The sequence below is a fragment of the Semicossyphus pulcher genome, unplaced genomic scaffold (genome assembly GCF_022749685.1).
Source record: "Semicossyphus pulcher isolate SPU_LCO1_2020_fin unplaced genomic scaffold, fSemPul1.0.p SCAF_14, whole genome shotgun sequence".
NCBI lineage: Eukaryota > Metazoa > Chordata > Actinopteri > Labriformes > Labridae > Semicossyphus > Semicossyphus pulcher.
The window spans coordinates 12,184,594-12,206,056 of NW_027211648.1; the positions used below are offsets into that span (position 1 = coordinate 12,184,594).

A 21,463-nucleotide genomic window follows, 5' to 3' on the forward strand; every position below is an offset into this window, starting at 1 on the left:
CATAGGCATTGAATTACACATATGTACAACAAGTGTTTCCTCTCGCAGAGTAGCAATAACCTGATAATTTTATACATCATGGAAATAGTCATTCCTCAAGTTTTAAGGCATATAGTCGCTATGCACAAGTCAAAGTTTAAACTAATGTTGTAAAAACGTAGATGCGTTCAAGCTGTGTAAATTCTATATACACGGATGGGCGAACAGGTGACAGCGTGGCCGATGAATCAGTTGGAAAGCAGCCGTGTTGGTGTGTTCCCGTAGGGTGAAATTTCTCTGTTTCTGGTTGTAGCGAATGAGTCAAACATCTTTTCTCTCATGAGCTGAGACAAATGTTAAAATCATTTTCTCCCGAATGGATGCTTTTAATTTCAGCATTAATGACCCTGAAGTGTCACATTAAAAACTGGAAGATTATAAAAAGCCATTTTCTCGTAATCCATCTGATTCTCTTCTAACACATTTTCAAGTGCACCCATTTACAGCACTTTAAACTGACCCAATGCCATTTAAAGACACCATTTGCACCAGAAAATGACATTTAACAACTTAGAATTGTGTTAAAGAAACCCACTTTCATTAGTCTCGCCATCCGAAGAGAATGAATAGAGTAAAAAGTGAGAAATACAGTATAAAAACAAACATTTAATTAGTAATATGTCTGTTAAAATCTCATATAAACTGATGACCGTTGAGTTTTTACTGAGATAAGAAAGAAAGCAAAGCAGATACCTGTGTTTAGCTTCTCTGTACATCCTCATGTTTTACCCCGAGTCACAAAATGTCCATATTTCAGTTCATAAGAACGTCTGAAAAATGTTTTCCAAAAGTGTCCTGCAGTCCGTAAAGTCTGTGCCGGTAACAGCTGCAGACTTTAAGCGTCTCTCTCATTAGATTCATGCATGTATGTACAAGTCAAACTAGTCCAGGTATTCTGGATAGTTCTACCTGTAAAGGAAGGAGAGACAAGCCAGTTCCCCACGGTCTTAATTGTTTGGATGCCATATGGCGATGACATAGTCTGAGATGCAGGTCGCCACTCTGGAAGGTTCTCCTCCATCCTGCACCTCCCATCATCATCTCCACATCAGTCAACATAGTGTTTCTCAGACAGCACAGATGAGCTCCGATCTGCCTGCTTGTAAAGTACAGTGAGGGTTTGGAGATCTACAAAGTGGTGTAGATGTAAACAAAGATGATGACTACCAAGTTGAGAATGGTCCCAATGATGCCCAACATGGCCAAGATGCTCTCCTCCTTACTCTCCTTGTCTTGGATTCCCTTTTCCTCATCACTGTGGAGATTGTTTACCATTTTCCCTGGAAAAGTCTGCAGTTTCCGTCTCAGACCGATCTGGAGCGAGCAGATAAGGGAGGAAAGAAAAAACACAAAGCATGTTATTAACTGCAACTAGTTAATTTTCCCTTTTAAAACAGGCTTTGATTAGTGTATGGTGCACCGCGATAATGGCAAAGAAACAAAAATACGTTGGTGAGAAGTAATTAACGGTGATTTTTTTTTTCTGCTTTGATAGAAATGCTAATATGTGCTCGAAGAAAACCTGAAACTTAAATAGATTACATAAAATTGATGGAAAGCTAGCTAGCAATGCCAGTTTACTGTGTGTTTAGTAAAAAAAAAAGCATCATTTTCAGGACTGCCAAATATGTTTCAGGGGTCGCTTCGTACATCAATACAAGAAACTGTTCTGGTCCAGGGAATCCATTAACAGATTTAAGACTAAAAAATATGCTTCAAAATAAACGTTAAAGTAATAATCTTTTCATGTAAATAAATGTCTGTTAATAACCTTTATTTATAGAGCACTTTTCAAAATCGAAGTTATAAAGTGCTTTACAGAGGCAGCAAAGCAAAACAAACAGGTCACGAAGTAAAACAGACAGGTCATAAAATCAAAGGCAGATATTAAAATAACAATTCATTTAACAAATATTTAAAATGCATTTAAAAGAACTCTAATGACATAAAATTCCTTTAAATGAATTATTAAAATTCAAGTAAAATCCGGAAAGGCTCGCCGATAAAAGTATGTCTTAAGAAGGGACTTAAAAGAGATCACTGATTCAGCTGACCTGACCTCCTCGGGCAGGTCATTCCAGAGCTTAGGAGCCCTCACAGCAAAAGCTCTGTCCCCCTTAGTCTTCAGTCTCGGCAGGCTCGTACAGTACTAAAAGGTCTGAGATATAGCTGGGAGAAAGGCCATGGAGAGACTTAAAACTAATCAGTAAAATCTTAAAATCAATTCTAAAACATACTGGGAGCCAGTGTGAAGATGCTAAAACAGGAGTAATGTGGACGTATTTTTTGGTTGTGGTTAAAAGCCTGGCAGCTGAGTTCTGTACAGTTTGAAGTCGATAAATGGATCTTTGACTCAGGCAGGTAAAAAGGCTGTAACAGTAATCAAGGCGTGATGGTATAAAAGCATGTCAAATCGTCTCTGTGTCTTCAAAAGTTAAAATAGAAGAAATTTTGGAAATATTTCTTAGCTGATAAAAACATGATTGTTAAGTCACTATCTATCGCCGAATGAGGTAACACAATCAACAAGCCTTTGCATTGGAAGTATTACTGACTGGGTGTCTGTGGACAAGCGGCGCCCAGTTAGTGACACGTTTTCCATCACCCAGCTGTGGTTGGTCTGCCAGAGAGGGTAGGCGGAGCTAACGCAAAGTAAAGTGGCTGCTTTTCCATTCTCTGTAAGTGTTGCGAGCAAATAGTAATCTTCAAAAATAAGTGAAAATCCAAAGAAAAAGAAACAAATGTGACGCTCAGATGAAGGCAAACAGTCTAAAGCGACCGTTAGCGAGGAAAATCAAGACTTACAACCGGAGCCAATCGTGGACGTCACACATGCAACATGCAATATGCAGGCCATAGTCCTTGATGCAGCGACCACAGTCTGGACTCCCACCCTCGGCCCTTTGCTGCATGTCGACCCCTACTCTCCTCTCCAAGTATTTCCTGTCTCTCGTGAGCTGTCCGATCAATAAAGGCAAAAATTACCCCAAAAAAATCTTAAAACAAAATGTCTGCTACGCGAACAACATGAATCTAAAATGTTTCCCTGATAAGCTCCTAAGCGTGTGAATTGACCTTTGACCAGAGCTAGAGGTGTCTAAGACGATGACAGCACAGACTGCCACCCCACACACACACAGAGAGAGAGAGAGAGAGATGCATTAGAGGATCTCAGAGTGTAAATGTGTGGGGACTCTAATGTACTGCTCCTCTCTGCATGTTTCACCTATAAGCCTCTGTAAAGTATGTTTTATTCAAGGATGTGGGACAGATTTTCCATCAAAATTAAATTACTTCGTTCCGTTCCTTCTATGAAAAATACAGCAGGCATCTCCTGAGCTTAAATGTGGGGAAAGGAAGTCGGTGAACACACGAGATTAAGATTCTGGTGTCGACAGCTTAAACTGTCTCATTAATGTGAAATGAAGGATCAAAATACTGAAGATTTAAATCAATTTGCATCCACGGGGATAAATGGGAGGCAACACTTTATATATAATCGCTTAAAAATGGGATAAAGGCAACAAAATAAATAGTCCTGTTTACATGCAAGGCACTTAGGACTGTAACTTAATGATGAATCTGAAGCAAAGACTTGCATTAATCACAGTTTTGTGTCTATAATCGGAAGAATTGCAGAAGTTGTAAATCTTATATTTTTGGATAGGTCTAGAAAAATGGAAAGGAAAACTATGAACAGGATGTAGGTGTTTAAAAACTGTATAATTCCCTTCATTACTTTTCCTGTCACATTAGCCCCTTTTACACTGCCAGTTAGAGGCGGGATCAGCAACCATGTAAAAGGTGAACTTCCAACAACGCACACCTCCTCTCCTCTTGATTGACATGCTGGACATCAGATGAATAGCCTTGGCAGCCTTCTGAGGCCAGTAAGTGAAAAAAGAAAAATCTTGCACTACAATCCATCAGCAGTTGTATTTCTTCAACTCTGGGACTTCTCCGAGGTGTGTGCGTGTGTGTGTGTATTGATTAGTGTAGCCCAGGTTGGAGTATTAGAAACTAGCTGTATGTTTTCAGCCTGCAGGCGCAGCAGCTTGCGTACGTTGGCATCCAAACACGTCTCAGGAGACAAGCGCTTCTTTCGCAGGTCAATGGGTTTCTTCACTTTCCTTTTTAGTCTGTTCAATCTTTTCTTCTCTAGATTACCGTTTACTTGCAACAAACAGAGACCGGAAAAGCAGCAGCTTAGCTCTGTCTACCCTCTCTGGCAGACCAACCACTGCTGGGTGATGGAAAACACGTTACTAATTGGGCGCCGCTTGCGTTTTTTTCCGCAAATGTCGCCACAGACACCCAGTCTGTAATAATACGATATACTGCAAATGCAAAGGCTGTCATCAGTGGGCCATAGGCTCAATCACCATTGTGTTACCTCATTCATTGATATATAGTCACTTAAAAGACATTTATTTAAATGAAAAAGTTTGAGATTACTTTAATTTCCACACATTTCCTTTACCTAATTGACCCTAGCTAAGTCTCGCCCCCCTTGGTTACTGTTGCTACGCCTGTCAAGCTTTCGCACTAGCATCCAGAAGCTACATCCAGAATATAATTTGTGAGCGGAGTGTTGAAAATGAAGAGGACATAAAACTCGAGGCGTCAGGCGCCCCACGTCTTGACAATTCATGTTAAGGACAATCATATGGGAAAAACAATGTTCTTGCACAGCAGGGTGAGTCAATATATTGTTTTTATTTTAAGCTGATGTTTAGTTTTGACTCCCTATAACTTTCATTATCTAATATGTTTTAGCCCATTGCTAGCAAAACTAAATGATCCCACATGTTGTTTAAAGCGCGTCAGGATCCATACACTGGATCTCTTAAAGGTTTGCTCCAACAATGGCACAAACCAAGGGGTGGTAAAATAAAGGCTGTGCCGATATCATCGATGGTGGTAGCAAAGGCCAGGCAGGATTGCAAGCGGAGACCAGCTGACTGTCTTCCACAATTTTTAATCCATGTCCGACATCTCTCCTCTCGAGTTTTTGGCTTTGGAAAAGCGAGAAATATGACACCCCCCTCTAAGCTTTGAGGATATCTGCTGTCCGACTTGCAGATTCCATATGAACACCGTTTCGGCATTTCTCCTTGTTCTGAAAGCTCGACAGGCCTCCCGCGCCCTGTTCTGGTTGCTAACATAGGATTGGACAGTGGCTGTTTAAGGGAGGGGCTTAGTGAAGGGTCAATTATGAATTGTTTCTGGTAATTAACCTTTGCAAAGCCTAGATTTTTAAGGCTCGTTTGCAGAAGTCCTGTGCAATAATTTAAATGTATGTAACCTTTGAATGAGATCTACCAAAGTGGAGATTATTATGTTGCAGGTGCAGCACATTCCCCCTTTAGTGAGAATGTTTGATACAGCGACCATCATCTTCTAGGAACCATTACAACAAAATCTGATGGAATACAGAGAGGGGGAAAACAGGAGATGAAACTAACTCTCGCCATTTTAATAGCTTCAACACAAGGCCAGTGCTGCAGTAGGAATGTTAAATTTCATGAAGCAAACAAGGCAATCTTTGAAAATTCAAGACAACTATAGACATACCACTATCTGTTAATGGCTTTAGTGTGTATGGATTACTTTTAAGTTCGTATAAAAACTGTATACAACTGTAACAGTTAAAGGCCTTTTGTTCAGGCCTTTTTATAAGCTTAAAAGCATGGAAGTGATTGTCTTTTTTGAAAGGCTAACATCCCACGCAGTGACTCTGAATGATAGCACAGTCCAATCATCGACATGCATTGTGCTCTCGACGTACATAAAAACCCCATCAGGCTCTGTTCCTGTGTTAAAGTGCGCCCTCCTCCTCTGATCTGTAACAATGGGCTTTGATTGCCTCTCCTGGGGAGCACTATACACAGGGCTTCCCTCTACCTGAATGGAGATCTTTGTGTGGTGCGCTGGATGTGCCCTCATGCATGAAGACGGCCTACTCGCTGCTGATATAAACAAGCAGTAAGCAAAAAAACATGAGGGGGAAAAAATGTGTCGGAGGATGTTGAGGGAGATGGTGGAGGCGGAGGGGGAGCAGTGGTGGAAAACAACCAAGAACATTTGCTCAAGTTCTGCATTTAAACACAATTTTGAGGCACTGAAGGAATTGAATTGATGAAGCCAGAGGACTCTGACCTTCTTAGTTCCACCAAGATACATTTCCTCTCCAAACATTTCAGTCGTTTAATTTCAATAATTGTTCAATTAATAAAATAACAAATTATTTTCTCTCCTATTTACCGTCTACCAACCCCTTAAACTTATCTTGTAATCGTGTAGGTTGGCACTAGACAAAACTACCAAACTGTATACATTATTAAAGTGGTAATCTCGAAGATCTCAGTTTCCTTCTCTTTGGCGCCACCTATGGCGATTAACGGTAATTGCAGGAGCACACTTCCCAGATATCCAGACAGTGCTGCATGTGTGACGTCCACGGTTGGCTCCGGTTGTAACTCTTGATTTTCCTCGCTGACGGTCGCTTTCCTTTTTAGACTGTTTGCCTTCATCTGAGCGTCAAATCTGTTTCTTTTTCTTTGGATTTTCACTTATTTTTGAAGTTGTATCTGTAGTCATCCATCTTTTCTTTGTTTGTTTGCAGCCGCTTAGCTCCGCCTACCCTCTCTGGCAGACCAACCACTGCTGGCTGATGGAACACGCGTCACTAACTGGTCACCATGTCTGTAATACTGCAAATGCAAAGGCTTTCATCAGTGGGCCATAGGCTCAATCACCATTGTGTTACCTCATTCGGCGGTGATAGTGACTTAACAGACATTTATTTTAATGAAAATCTTCAAGATTATTACTTTAAGTACCGTAAAATATGGAATATAAGACGCAGTCTGTTTTTGTTGGATCGCAGAGGGAAAAAGGTTTTCTATATTTATTAATAAATGTGTCTGTACAAGTTATTTAAACGCTCAATACCTCTTCCTTCACTGAGGAGGAGGAGGGGAGATTTTGGTGGAAGGTCAAGGCTTGGCAAAAATCATGGCCGCCAAGAAAAGAGCTGTGCGTTTTCACAGAGAACCTGTTCCCAGTGTTCAACAGAGAGCGTTCGGTTTCACTATCACTAACCACCCATAATGACTCCCTGTGTCTGTTTAACACTCAGGCTGGGCCGTGTGTAATAGAGATCAGAGCTGTCATAATCCAGGACGAGGCAGACCAGAAAGTCAATGAAATATAGTGACGCTGACAATGAAAGGATTATTAATCCAGGCGAGATACTGTCCACACTATCCTCTTCTCCACCTCCTATTGATTGGTTGTTTGACTGTGCGCTATTCTAAGGTACAGAGGATTTAGTTATCTTAGTATTGATTCCTGTTGTCACTCAAGAGCTAATTTCTAATGACTCTAACACTTTAATCACTGAGGGAAAAGTTAAGTTAGGTAATCATCAGCAGGTCTGTCGATGTCAGGGCCACTTAGGAGTTTAATCTGATACATGTAGCATCTCTGGATCAACAACGTCTCATTCAAAATGCAAAGCATCTCCTTGAGGTTTCTCCTGAGGCGAGCTCACACCTGACTCTCCGCTTGTACAGCAACAGCCAGAAGCGACTTTCTTTAAAAGAGCAGACAACAAGAGCGAGAGAGAGAGAGGAGAAGAAAAGGGGGGCGATGCCGTACCTGGGACAACAAATCCGGGCTCTGCCTCTACGCCTAACAGGAGCTAACGTTCCTCAGATCAGATCCGCGGAGAGCGAAACCTTTTGCCACATGAATAACTCTGAGCATGTCAAGTGATGCTCCAGATGCTAACGGAGTCTGACAGGCTGAGTCGCTTTTGGCATTGTAATAAAATGGAATTAAAGCAAGCAGTTGACGCCCATCAACACAGTGACACAGACACACACTTTCAGGGAAGCACTCACGAAAAGAGGCTGTCTAGGAACGATGCATGTACAGTGTGCAGATTCTGCTCTGTTTTTAAAGTGAGGTGAACAAATTCTTAGCCTGACTATTTTTCACAACATGCTCATTGTTCTGCGAGTGAGAAGTGATCAATTCTGGTTAGGACAAATATTGCTTTGATCGGAAAACCCTGCCACAAAAAAACGTTCAAACATGCAGGAAGTTAAGGCTCAAATTGCCAGACTTGTAATTTAAATTTGACGGTAAAAAGGGTTGCATATTGTCACAAAAAAAACTTTCCTGCATGTTGGCGTAGTAAGTCTAAAGCTCGGGAAAATAAAATGTTCCTAATCGTATAAAAAGTGCCTTTTTCCTGCTGTTATGTAATAAATATTTACACTTGTTATTAACATACATGAGCAGCAACTCACAGAGGACCATGTGGATGTGCGTTCTTGGCAAAAAAACCCCCACACCACTGCTCACAGTATTGTACAGAAAAACACCTTAATCAATGATTCATATAAAGACAACTGAGCCTTGAAATATGCCTCAATATAAAGAAAATAAATTCCATCAACATTTAAAAATGCTGAAAGATTGAGTATTAGTTTACAGCTGCTCGGCACAGGATGAGGAGTTATCTGAAAAAGCTCCAACAGAAGTAGTTTAGACCCACCTCACAAAGCATCAGGAATAACATAGCATTGGACATGCTGGAGGTGGATGCCTTTCCGTAGTGCACAGACATCCCTTGCAACTAAGGTGAAAGTCGACCCCTCTCATCCTTCAGCTGTGGGGGGGCACAGGATCCAGAGAGGGCTCGCTCGTCTTCCAGGCAGTCCAATTTCAGGGCTCTCGTTGGATGTGGTACCCTGCAGCGCTCCAGCGTCTCCTCCCCGAATTTCATCTCACTACTGGCCAAGTTTTCGCTGCCTCCACTTTCTCCTCCTCAGCCTTGCGAGAGCTGAAAATGTTGCTGCCCACCTCCTCTCGGCTCGTCCTCCTCTTTCTCTGTCAGATTTGTTTCCTCCCCACCTCTGCTTCTCTCTTCTCCTCCTCTCCTGCTTCTTCTTCTTGTCTGTGTGGAAGGACGATGTCAAGTGGAAGAATAGAGTCAGTTGATGGGCAGATGGGGGTGGGAGGGTAACAAAGCTTTTCATATGTATATTTCCATCCTCTTTTTGTCTTTCATTCTGCAAACCTTACCAGAAAAAGAGATTTAAGTCTGGTCTTCCTGCCAACACACAACCATCAACCACTATTGAGGCTCATTTAAACAAACTTTTATACTTTTTTAGCTATGATGGATTTTAAATGGTTCAAACTAAAATAAAAAAAAAGGAGCTGAGGTGGTGGAAGCCCCTGCTTGCTCTACAAGATGTGCAACCTGACATACGCGCTCCAGTGGCTGAGCGTGTATCTCTAACTAACTGAGCAGACCGTGAACGCTGGACGGCTGTAAAAGCGAGAGAGAGAGAGAAAGCGAGAGGGGGGGGGGGGGTGGTGTTCGGTAAAGGAGCCCGTTGCCACGCTCACGCTGTCGTGGTTGCTTTCACTCCACAGGCAGGAGGTATCCCCTTCTCCCTCTCTCCTGCGCATGTTAATGCAGCCACGGTTACCTAGCAACCGACTCAGGGGAGTCACACAGAGCCTGACGACAAGAAGCATTTGTGACAGAGGCCAGGATGAGGGGTGAGGGTCTCCTCTGATATGTTTTTGTGTGTGAATATGAAATTATATATTAGTGTGATTTCTTGGAAAATATGCCATCTGACCGGCTGACAGTCAGTGTGTGTATGTGAGCGTGTGTGTGTTTGTGCACAGTATGCACACTCCTGTCAAAGTTGATGGGAAGTGTGTGGGTAAGAAACAGTATGTATGAGCTTCAATCATCAATCACTTGTATTCATAGAGTATAAATGTGTGTGTCGAAGTAATATTTTCATTCACGATCTTACCTGACATTTGTATTTATCTGGCATTTTTGACCACTAGAAAGGATGGTCCTCACAAGGAACCACAAAACTCATGGACCCCAAATATGACAAAAACAAGAATCGGTGTGTGTTGATTTTAGCGCGAAAGAGTGAGGTCTGCAACTTTCTTGTGTTTTAATCTTTAAAAACTTATAATTACTGCATGGATAATAGTTGTGGTGACACCAGCATGGATTTGTTTTTGTATCAAATTCATTTTACCACAATTTAATTGCTGTGATAGCTGATCCACTCATGAGGGAAAAGTAAGGAGTAGGAGTAAATTGTGAATTATAAACTTTGGATAGAACGTAACCAACAAATCCACACTGTTGAAAGATGGAGAGCCATCTTCAAAGTTTTTTTTTTCATTTGAAGTGAATTAGAGTTAAAAAAAAAAAAATGGTGGAATCTGTCTTCATTTTCGCCACGTTTTCTTGTGATTTACTTGTTATTAATGGGTCTTACCTTCGCCCAACATTTCAACATCATGATGCAGATTTGTAAGAAGTAAAAATGAAGCTTTGTCAGGTCTCCTCAAGAGGAGAATAAAACTTTTTAAATGCTCGTTTGTTTAACGGAGGTCGGATCGATCTGATGCATTCGGGGAGGTCCGGATATCTGAGCACTGAACGGCTTTCGTGACACAGTGTCAAGGGAATTCATCTCAAGTTAAATTTTAGATCTAGAACAGATTGTTAGCTGAATTTACATGCAGATGTCTGTTTATAGAGATTCATAAGATTTTTTCCCTCATAGCTGATGTCAAATTATCAGAATTAAACTGCATTGAGCTTTTTTAAATGTTTTGTTGGACTGTCGTCTTCAGCTTCTGTGATGTAACTAATATTTACTACAGCTAAAGGGCTGCACACACTTTCATCATCATCCAAATTTTCAGTATAGAACTTCCATATTTTGCCCTCAGACACACCACACAGCGTCAGTTATCGTGGGATGTAGCGGTACAGTGATTAAACGTGAATAACCTCAGGGACATTTACTGTGAAATTCAACACCAGCAGAGACCCTCACAGAGTCCTTTGTCCCGTCCAGTCCTCTCCCTCCTGTCCTGTTTTCTCACTTCACCTCAGCCCGGGGGAAGGACACAGGCTTTTAGTGTCTGAACTGTGAGCAGAAGGACTTATCTTTCTGTCTGTTATAGAAGTGACTCACCAAGGCCATGCCACCCATACTCATTTAAAGAGAAAAGCAGTTTCATTACTTGAATATTTATGGTTATTCATCAATTCACACGTGGGCCTTTGGCCTTCTGGAAGGTATCTTTCCAGTAAGGGGACGGAGTAAATGCTGCATATTGATGAGCTGTGTTGTTTAGACTTTTGGGTTCCCTTGTGCTTGTGTTTTCATTACAATGGACAGTGAAGATGTTCTAGCTTCTTGCAGTTTCTTTCAGCATTTTCCATTTCACTGATTCGTGAAGAAATTGAAAATATTAAAAAAGTAGTCTGATGTCATATTTGGATGCAGAGCCACAGCGGAGGTTTATATTTCAGCAAACCAAGTGAAAATCAAGAATCTGGGGTTTTGAAATTAAATAAAACACTTTGGAAATAGATTTTCCTTTGAACAATATTTCATTATGTGGATGGGTTCGGCTGCTAATGGAAATGTTTTGAATGTGAAACAGATGCCAACAAAATAGTTTAAGCTTGATGTTGCTTTGCGCATGAAATGACCTGGAATGGACAGCAATAAAAATGGAAATGTAAAGGAAACATTGCCTCCAAACTGAAAGCACCAGTGTGCATAATTTTATTGCCGACTTTCCATCCCTGTCTGCCTCAAGATTAACTAACTTGGACTGCCGCTGTCTGCAAAGGCATTTATAACAATTAATCAAGGTGTCCATCGAATTTGTGCTTGTTCTTGCAACCAAATCAGTGTTTTCTCTACTGCATGGTGATCAACCTTCGGACCACATAAATTTCCATTCAAACAAGCTAACATCAGTCTCAGCACAGGCTCAGCCACTTATACTCTAATTGTTATTAAGCATTGAGTGTCTTTACTCTTTCTACTGACACCAGACTGAACTGTGCTTTATCTTACTTGAATGTTCTATTGTTAAAGCTGCACTGATCAATATATTTATGCGAACAATACATAGGCCGAACATGTGTGATGTAACAGAGGGAAAGAGAATTATCACAATGTTGTTACACATTGATCAACTCAACATTTTAGCAGTTTTTAGCAAATATTTTGGTTCTACAGCCTCAACTTTTCAGTTTTATTCTAGTCTCATGTCTTTCAACAACTTTAAAAAAAAATCTCAGTTAAACTGACAATAGATGTCTTGCACAACAACCATGTCAAACCAATGACTGTAAAAAAAAAAAAAGATGGACGACGCGTCTCCATGATGACGTCATTTGGAGCCAGAGTTGCGCAGTAGAGATCAGTGGGCGGAGCCCCTGTAGCCACTTCCGCTAACCAAAACACACACTTAACTTACCGGGGAAAAAAACAGCAAAGATCCCACATGTTGACATATTTAACAGCAGAACAGCTTCTTGTGTTGGTCTGAAGCAGACGTTCACGGATATGGAAACTTCAATGACTGTAGTGATTGTTTTAGTTACGATTCCTCTCACCGTTCCTCCTCTACTCTGCTAATCCGGAACAGATCGTCTGCAGGAGCCGTATTTGTCAGCAGAGCTGTCAATCATGGCATTAGACCATTTTTACATTATCAATTAACTTGTTAAAACTACACTTGTAAGAAAATTAACATTTGGGCGTAAATCAGCATGATAATAACTAACTATAATGACAGAAACCATGTTTGAGAAAAATGTATTTGCTGTGTATTTTGATTTTATAGTTTGACTCATGTCCCATCTGTTAACATGCAGGAGGCGGGCTTTATGACCTATACTGCAGCCAGTCAGTAGGGGGCGCTCCAAATGTTTTGGCTTGACTTGTAAGGAGCTGTCATGTCATCCATCTTTTTATAAAGTCTACATGTCAGACTAATGAGGATAGCTACTAGTTGGTGTAGCGTGTGGCAGCTACAGAGCCAGATATTTTCTGCAGGAGGTGGAGGAGGCCAAAAGAGAGAGATAAGAAGAATGAAATTTAGACTTATGTGTTAGGTGGCCAGAACCCTTAACTCAAAATGAATCCAAATGTTTCTCTTTGTTCTGGAAGTCTTAACTTTTTGCTAACACACCAACATATATGGTGTTGCCTTAGGTGTACAGTTTGCTGAACTGTTTAGGTTTGACCTTGTAGGCATGAATTGGTTTTAATGCTCTAGCAGTAAAAAAAAAAGGAGGCCTAGAAGTGAAATTGGCAGAGGGTTTCACAGAAATATCTCTCATGTGAAGTAAGCTTAAAAGAGCTGAGAGGGTGTCGGATTTCAAACTGTGGCCTTGGGTTGACTTTAATTAATTTCACAGGGTAAGCTACGAGAGCACACTTTTCACGAGGTATATCTAAGGACACAAAAACCTTGTTGCAAATTGGGGTGAGAGAATCAGACACACAAATCCCAGGTATTAGTATTGTGTTTTAGATTCAAGGGTAAAGCTAATGGAATCGGAGGGTTTTAGCAATCTAGATTAGTGAAGAAGTAATCGGCAATTAATGATCTTGCTTCTCTCCTTCACATCTGCTCTTTTTTGTGTTTGCATTGGCTCGTTCAACCTGTGCTTTCTAATTTGTCCTTCAGAGAACACAGCTCAATAATGCCACCTCATTAATTATTGAGGAGCCCGAAAGTTGTGCCTTACACGAACAAAGTTTACCACAAACACCGCACTCCACACGCTGGATGTCAGCCAACATCAAGGCCCTGAAGTTCTGTTGATTTCAGAAGAAAGGTATGAAAAAGTTTTGTCCGTTAAACCTTTTGTATTGGCATCAGGAAACCTTGAAGAAACATCAAACACTGTCTGTTGGCTGGTCTTAAAAGAAAGAAAGCTGTCGAGAAATCTTCACAACACTTCGATCTTCAAACTGATTTTTTTTTCATTGTTGGGGTAAAAAAGACATGGCTGAAAGTTAAGTGGAGGCCAAAGAGGGGTTGTATGAGGGCAAGGAGTAAAGCAGTGTCATGGCTGTCATTAATCCTAATTAGCGGGATACATGACAGCAGCATATGGGTGTCCTCCAGTCAGGGAGCCAGACGGCTGCTCTCCAAATCCTGTTCCTGTCACTAATAAAGATGCCAAGACAAAGGAAATAAAAATTTGTACTTTAAAAGATGTTTTATTCCTTTTGTCTGGGTAAGATGGATGGGTCATAAGCAGCGACTGGACAATGTAAAAGCATTCCTGTTGATCCTGAAACAGCTGCTGTGTGTGGCCTAAAGAATGTAAAAATAACAAAACATTAACATTAAAGATTGATTTGAAAGTTGTGTGTGCTTTGGTGCTCAAGACGCTTTAAGTCTGATAGAATGGAAAACATGAAAAACGCTTGACCTACAAAAAGCTACATCACTCAGAAATAGTTGTAGTAATGCTTTTAGGCTTGATTGCCCAAAGCCTGCAGCGGGGCCAACCTCAGACTTGGCTTCTTATTGGCATTTTCATTCAATTATTTCATTGTGGAGCTTCATAATCCAAGACGATACTATATGTTTGTTGGAAGTCAGATTTGTCCCCAAGCTTAAGATTTTAGTAGTCCTCCACATGTGGCTTGATATTTGATATAAAATGATGTATTCAATTTAAAATGATGGATGGAATATAAATTAGTGCTCATATTGAGATTAGGAAAGTAATAATTCAAAATGAATGAAAATTTAATGTAAGAAATGGAAGCCGACTGCAGACTTCATTTACTTAGCTGTTCAATCCATGTCATTACATATTTAAATTACGTGTTGTGACAGATGTGGTGTCAGACGGGGGGTGGAATGTACTTGTTTAACATGTAATTTATTCAGCAGTTAACCAGACATGACAATGGTTTTGTTTAGCGTGTATCTTTTTCAGCAACATATTTGAACAGAACTGAAACACCTTTTTGTACTGTGCCCTTTTAGAACCATAAACACAACAGCCAACATGTAAGGAATATTGTGTGCAAAGGTCTGTTATAAGCATGCTGACTAGATTACAACCAACTGTAGCAACACAAATGTGTTTCTTCAGAGGCACCAGTCACTATTTCATCACTGGTTCTTGATGAACACAAATCACAACATCTTTCTAACCAACATTTGAAGTTAATTTTAGCTTTATTGACCCTTTGCCTTCTCCCAAACAGCAGCCTTCCAATCATAGCTTTAGCAACCTTAACAAGGCATAACTAGCGCAGTTAAGCTTTATATTTCTCCATATTTTGAAGCGTTGTGTGTTCTCTGCGATAATATATTTTGGGGGTTGGTGACTCTTTATTCGTAGCCTATTTCAAAAACCAAAAAAAGACCAAAATTGTAAGGAATTCAGAAAAATAGTTAGCATGTCATGTCTAACTAGCTTACTACTTACAGTAAACAAACATTGCTTCTAAAACTAAATTATTAACTAGAAATAACTACATCCATTTTTGGAGTTGACAATGTTTTTGTATGAATCCCCAGTCAGGACTAGCACATATATTTTTGTCTGTGTTTTCCATTGTGTGACAGCAGATTTCTGATGTGATCTTAGCTTTAGCTAGCATCACAAACTCTGTCCTGTTTGAATTTTGAGGTTTGAGGTTTTACTCCAGCAAATATTATTTGTTATTGTAGCACTATCTTTGCCCAATATATTATACCTGAAGCCTTTTTTAGTAGGCTAGCCTACAAGCTTGGCAGTTAGGTATCGTAATGCTAACAGTGTGATCTTGCATTTTTGTCCTATTACATTAGGTCAAACTAAAAGCTATAGCTATACAGTGTAATACGAGAACAGAGATTTATTGTCATATCCATAGCATTATCAGCCTGTGAGAATGTTTTTTTTTTTTTCATTAAAAATTCAACTAGTCTAGACTGGCAGGTTAATTAGCAAGCAAGCTAATGTTACAGAAAATACATTCGGCTATCAAAATGTGTCATTTCAGTTGTCAGATTGATTGACTTTGATTGACTGTTTCATTTGTTGGAAATGAGAAGTCTGCTTTTGTTTACCTCTACATTAAATTAAGACTGTGGTATCAAATATTACTAATATTGTATGGTATTTATCATCCACTGTTTACTGCTAGTAGCTCTACCAGCTAAGCAACAGCAGCTAAGCAACAGCAGCTAAGCGGGGTGGAGTACTGAACCCTCAATGGTAGATGTTGAAATATTTACTTTTTCTGAGCACATCTTGTCCATGTTGGCTTAAAAGTTTGAATTTACACGTATCTTCAGCTTGTAGTAGCACCATGTGAATGATCAAAAGTTTGACAAACACTACAGAATTAGAGTTTGGGGTGAAATTGTTCAGTCAACTGTTTTGAAGGTCAAGAGCGAACGATTCTCTGTGTGGAGAGAACCGAGGGGATGGCTTGGCCTGAGCAAGTCTTTTCTCTCTGAGAATGAAGCTTTAGAGATGTTCAGACTCTCTCTATCTCTCTCTCTCTAGAGATATTGTCTATATCAAGGGAAGAGACAAAAATAGAAGCTGAGAATTGAGAATAATAATGAGAGCTTAAAGACTTTTAACTCAAAGACTGTTTGATTGTTTGAGTGTGTTCCTTTCATTATCTGTGGCGGGGAAGCATCTCTGACTTGTGTTCATGACAGCACATCTCTACTGATTATATAGCTCATAAGTGGGATACGATCTTTAATGATATTAAATGTTTTTGTAGATAAACATCAGGTACATCCCCTCTTACACTCATACCTTTCTTTTCCTCTTTGTCTCTTCTTCTTTGTCTTTCTATAAAGGCCAGCCTGATATCCTCCAAGCCTAATCTCAGACTCTGCTACTTACATCAAAAGCCTGTCAGCCTGAGCACATGAAAGCCTGTTTTCCGAGAGCAGCAAGTCCTCCGACTGAAACAGTAGACGCAGCTTTAATTTTTATCCTCCGAACATTCGACAGAGGAGCTGATTTGGAAGCACATCCAGATACGGCCGTGGGTCAGCACTTATACGCTTGTTTGTGTTTTTATTCTGATATAAATGCATTTAAATGTATTCCCCTTTTATATCTATCCCTTTGACTGTAAGCAACATGAACTCTAAAGTCGGAACTTCTGCAGCACAAACAAAACCTCATCATCCATCAGGCCGGGGATGAAAAAAACAAAAGGCATGGGGCAATCAGCTTTGATGTTTAGCGCGTTCGATGCTGCTGTCAAATTTCAAAGTCAGTTTTGGAGGCCATCTTTGTTTGCACGCCCGCATATGACGCATCTCTCCTACTCTAGTAGATATACAGTAAACAACATCTGGCTTTGTTGGAGCTTTTTCATGACGTCTACGCATGTGTGAAATATTGCACATTTCAACTGACACAACACAAATTGATGTAGATGTGTGCAAACAACTCCCTGGATCTTGTGCTGTGCATTTGTTTCTGAGTATAAATGACTAATTGAAGAGGTGGGTGTATCAAGATGATTAAATGTCCTATTGCCGGAAGCTGCAGGTAGCAAATAGCCTGCAAATGAATCAGTCTCAGTAGGGGGAAAAAGCACCAAAAGAGGTTTGGGTTTGCTGATTAGAGCTTCTCTAACGGCACGATGTCTTCTGAGGCCCTGATGGTACAACAGAAGGTGCAGTAATAAATCATGTGTTGCACACAAAAGCATCATAATATCTCACGGGTTATTCAATATTGAGATGCTGAGGCCTGAATCCGAATGCAGAGAACAGCCTTTGTCTGCTTCTCTTTGAAAACAATTTTTGCAAAACATCGATTTGATATTCAGGTGGTATTCATTTCTCTCTCGACTTTGTCTTCGCCGAGTCAACAACAGCGGCAGCTTGTTGTCTCGGCTCAATAAAGCATCCCACATATCTCGTCCTTAAGAAAATTGGCCTTAAGCTATTATATAATAAGGATAATAATCAAGGACAGAGGAGCATTAGTGAGGCTGAGAAGCATTCCTCCACATCAAATGATTATTTTTCTCGGCAACTTCGATAAGTAGGCTAAGTAGGACGCTGTGGAGCTGAGAAATAGATCATTATCTGGCTGAAAAATAATGTATTGAGAAATGATTCTGGCAATTCAGACCTACAAAAGCTTCTTTTATGTTTGGTCTTCTGGGTAGTCACAATGTAACGCTCATCCTCTGCTGTGCACCCTCTTTTATACGCCTGGAAAACATATGAGGTTCTGCTTGTAATGCTTTATTTCTGTTCTTTCAGTACACAAATTCACGTGTTTATTGTTGTATTGATGGTAAGTCGACTGTTGAAAAGCACACAGAGATTTTAACACGCGGTGTTGACACATCTGTCTTTTTTGAAACGGCTGCAAGCCCATCTGCCAAGTCTCTCTGACGAATGATCCGTTGGGTGGGAGACATTAACATATTGAACATGGGGGATATCGAGCCAAGGGATTACAGCAACACAATCCTGGATGGATCCGATCTCGTGAAATAAGAAATCTCGCAGCCTTTGCATCAGGCTGCTCTGTTCTGCTGCGCTCAATGCAGGTGATTTAGGAGGTTTAACAATAGTACTGATCCTGCCGGGAGATAAGTCGTCCACTCTCCCACCAACGCGCCCTCTTTTTCACACGTACGCACACAATGAAACGCCAGTTCTCACTCAGATATAAGAGATTATTGGTCATACTATGGGCGGAGTTCAAGCCTAGTGCTGAGACCTTATTTCATTGGTTGCCATATGTAAGCTCAATAAACAGCCTCTCTGTGTTCTGAGGGCGTGACGGGAGTCTGAACGTTAGACTTACGGTTTATAAATGAGTCCATTTGATGGGTCATTTTCTTGCAGAATGAAGTAAACAAGGTTATACTCATAATTATTGATTTAAATATCTTAGTATCAGAATCAGTAAAACTGAAGCCCCTTACTACAACAAAAGGGTGATGTTCTGCATAGTTTCATTTATTCATGATGAAGTTCTACTGCTTTCTACTAGAAATTCATTTTGTCCTTGTTTTCAAAGTTTGGAGAATAATTAAAAGTGTTACAGAATTTTTAATGTTTAAAGCAGATTTGCATTATTATTAACATCATCAGATATTTATAAAAGAAAACCAAAAAACTCTACCAGCCCATTTTCCACTTCCTGTTTTGAAACACCACCCTCATTCTGACTTAGGTCATAAAGTACGGATACCGCTGTCTGCATTCCTTTATCGACAATAAAGAATAGCTATTTAATTATTTACCCGTTTATAACAAGTGTATCTTATTTGGTACTAAAGTTTTTGAGAACGCTGCATCATTAGTGTGATAATTTGTTTCCCTCAAAAACTTGTTGAATACAACCCGACACATGCAGTGAAGGGATAATCCACTATGGGGAATAATATCAGACCCAGAGACATCTAAAAATGGGGGTCATCAATCTGTGACTCATGCGTGGTTTGTCATATATGTCAGATATTTTTGCCAATTTTGAAAAAGTTAAGGCAAGAAAAACTTTGAGATTGTTACTGATACTTCAAGAGGAATGTTTACTGGATTAAAGAAACAAATATACAAACAAATATGTAAATCAGATATTTCAAATCAAATCAAATTAGAAACAGCATGTATTTAAAATAATATATCTGTAAGTCTATCAGTATTTATTATACATACCACAGACTGTATAAAAAGATGAACGACATGACAGCTCCCTAAAAGTGAAGCCAAATCATCTCTATCGCCCCCTGCTGACTGGCTGCAGTATAGGTCATTAAGCCCGCCTCCTCCATGTTAACAGATGGGACATGAGTCAAACTATAAAATCAAAATACACGCCAAATAAATGTTTCTCAAACATGGTTTCTGTCATTATAGTTAGTTCTTATCGTGCTGATTTACGTCCAAGTTTTTATTTTTCTTACAAGTTTATTTTTAATTAGTTATTTGAGGCTGTCAAAAGGATGATTGACAGATCTGATGATAAATATGGCTTCTGCAGCCGATCTGTTCCGGATTAGCAGAGCAGAGGAGGAAACGTAACTAAAACAGTCATTGAAGTTTACATATCTGTGAATGTTTTGGTTAGTGGAAGAGGCTACGGCAGCTCCACCCGCAGATCTCTGCTGCGCAGCTCTGGCTCCAAATGACGTCACCATCGCAAGATGGCAGTGCCCGTCAGGGGGGCTACATTGGCTTCAATTTTGTACAAAGAGAGCAGATAGAGACGCATCCTCCATCTATATATACAGATACATACACAACCTGCTTTATCACAATAATGGAGTTGTTGGCTCTCCTGCTCATAGTTTTCTTCTGCAAATCGTAGAATATAAAACAATTTTTTTTTTTTAAGTTTGAAGACGCTCAAGGTAGAATTTAAAGACTTAAAAAAAATTGTGTCCTGTAAGACAAGTGGTACATTTTTGTGGGTGGTTATATTAGCTCTGTGAAGGAGTTGATTTTACGGTGTGCTTTTACCAGAGAAACGTAAAATACACCTTCTTTGTTAAGAGACAGCTCAGTGTTCTTTACAAATGAACATTTAATTGATAAAATTGATTCTTCTTTGTCGTCATTTTGCTGCCTGATTTTTAATCATGTCAGTGGCATGTTGACCCGAACACTTATTCATTCCTTTAAATCTCTAACGACCACTTTCCTCGACTTAAGCCTCCCCTTGTATCAAACTGCTCCTCGGTTATTAAGCTGAGAAGATATCGGCCCCAGTAGGAAATTATAAATTCTGGATGATTGCTGATAGCCGTCTTATTTCACTATCTTCATGATATGCGAAAAGCACACTCGCCGTCCGTTGGCCGCTCCGTGAAAAGGGCTGATATGAAACATGTCATTTTTTAGATGATAAACTTGTTTAATTCCACTGTGCTTGACACAGCGCTGAGAATATGCATGAGTGAGTATGCATTATTAAAACAGCCTGTTCAGGCAGCCCTAACGCAATAAGCAGAGGGGTCCTCCGTGTTAATCTTACAGGCGTTCCCTGCTGCTGACTGCGCGTGTATCAAAAGTTGGAGGCTCTGTTTCTGGTCTTATTTCATAATCATGTGCAGCGTTTGCATATTTTACTGAAGATCTCGGAAGAGAGGGGAATCCTGACGCTCTCGCTTCTTGGATTTCTTTTGAATCTGTACAAAGATAAGCGGGGGAAAATGACTGAAGTGACACATTTATCTTTTCATGTATGTAAATGTTGAGTGAGTTGATTAGCAGGAAATAAGCACAATGTGAGGCACATAAATTAACATTCAAAACAGTCACTTAGACTAATATGGCATTAGATAAATGTCCTCACAGTTTGCACGATTATGCTGATTTCTAAGCAACAACACAAAATAAATTGTTCCTCCAACAGACTTTAATAATTAAGATCCGGTTTCATACACATTAGCGGATCTACAAACTACTCCGTGAATTATAAAACATCTGCAGCAGTGTCAGACAGGAAATGTAAAATTGAAAATGCGCTCTACATCTTCTCTCCCTCTTCTGTTAAGTTTTTTTGTGAGACTTGGAGCTCCCACCTCTTTAT

General features: G+C 40.0%; 1 protein-coding gene across 1 annotated transcript; it reads right to left on the reverse strand.

Annotated features, from left to right (window-relative positions):
* Positions 1–1,137: 1,137 nt before the first annotated feature.
* tunar (TCL1 upstream neural differentiation-associated RNA) lies at positions 1,138–8,725 on the reverse strand. The gene is made up of 2 exons (XM_069662537.1): positions 8,606–8,725; positions 1,138–1,353 (listed from the first exon to the last, which is right to left on the reverse strand). The coding sequence occupies exons 1-2, from the start codon at positions 8,675–8,677 to the stop codon at positions 1,168–1,170; spliced, it is 258 nt and encodes an 85-aa protein (XP_069518638.1). The 5' UTR covers positions 8,678–8,725; the 3' UTR covers positions 1,138–1,167.
* Positions 8,726–21,463: the final 12,738 nt, after the last annotated feature.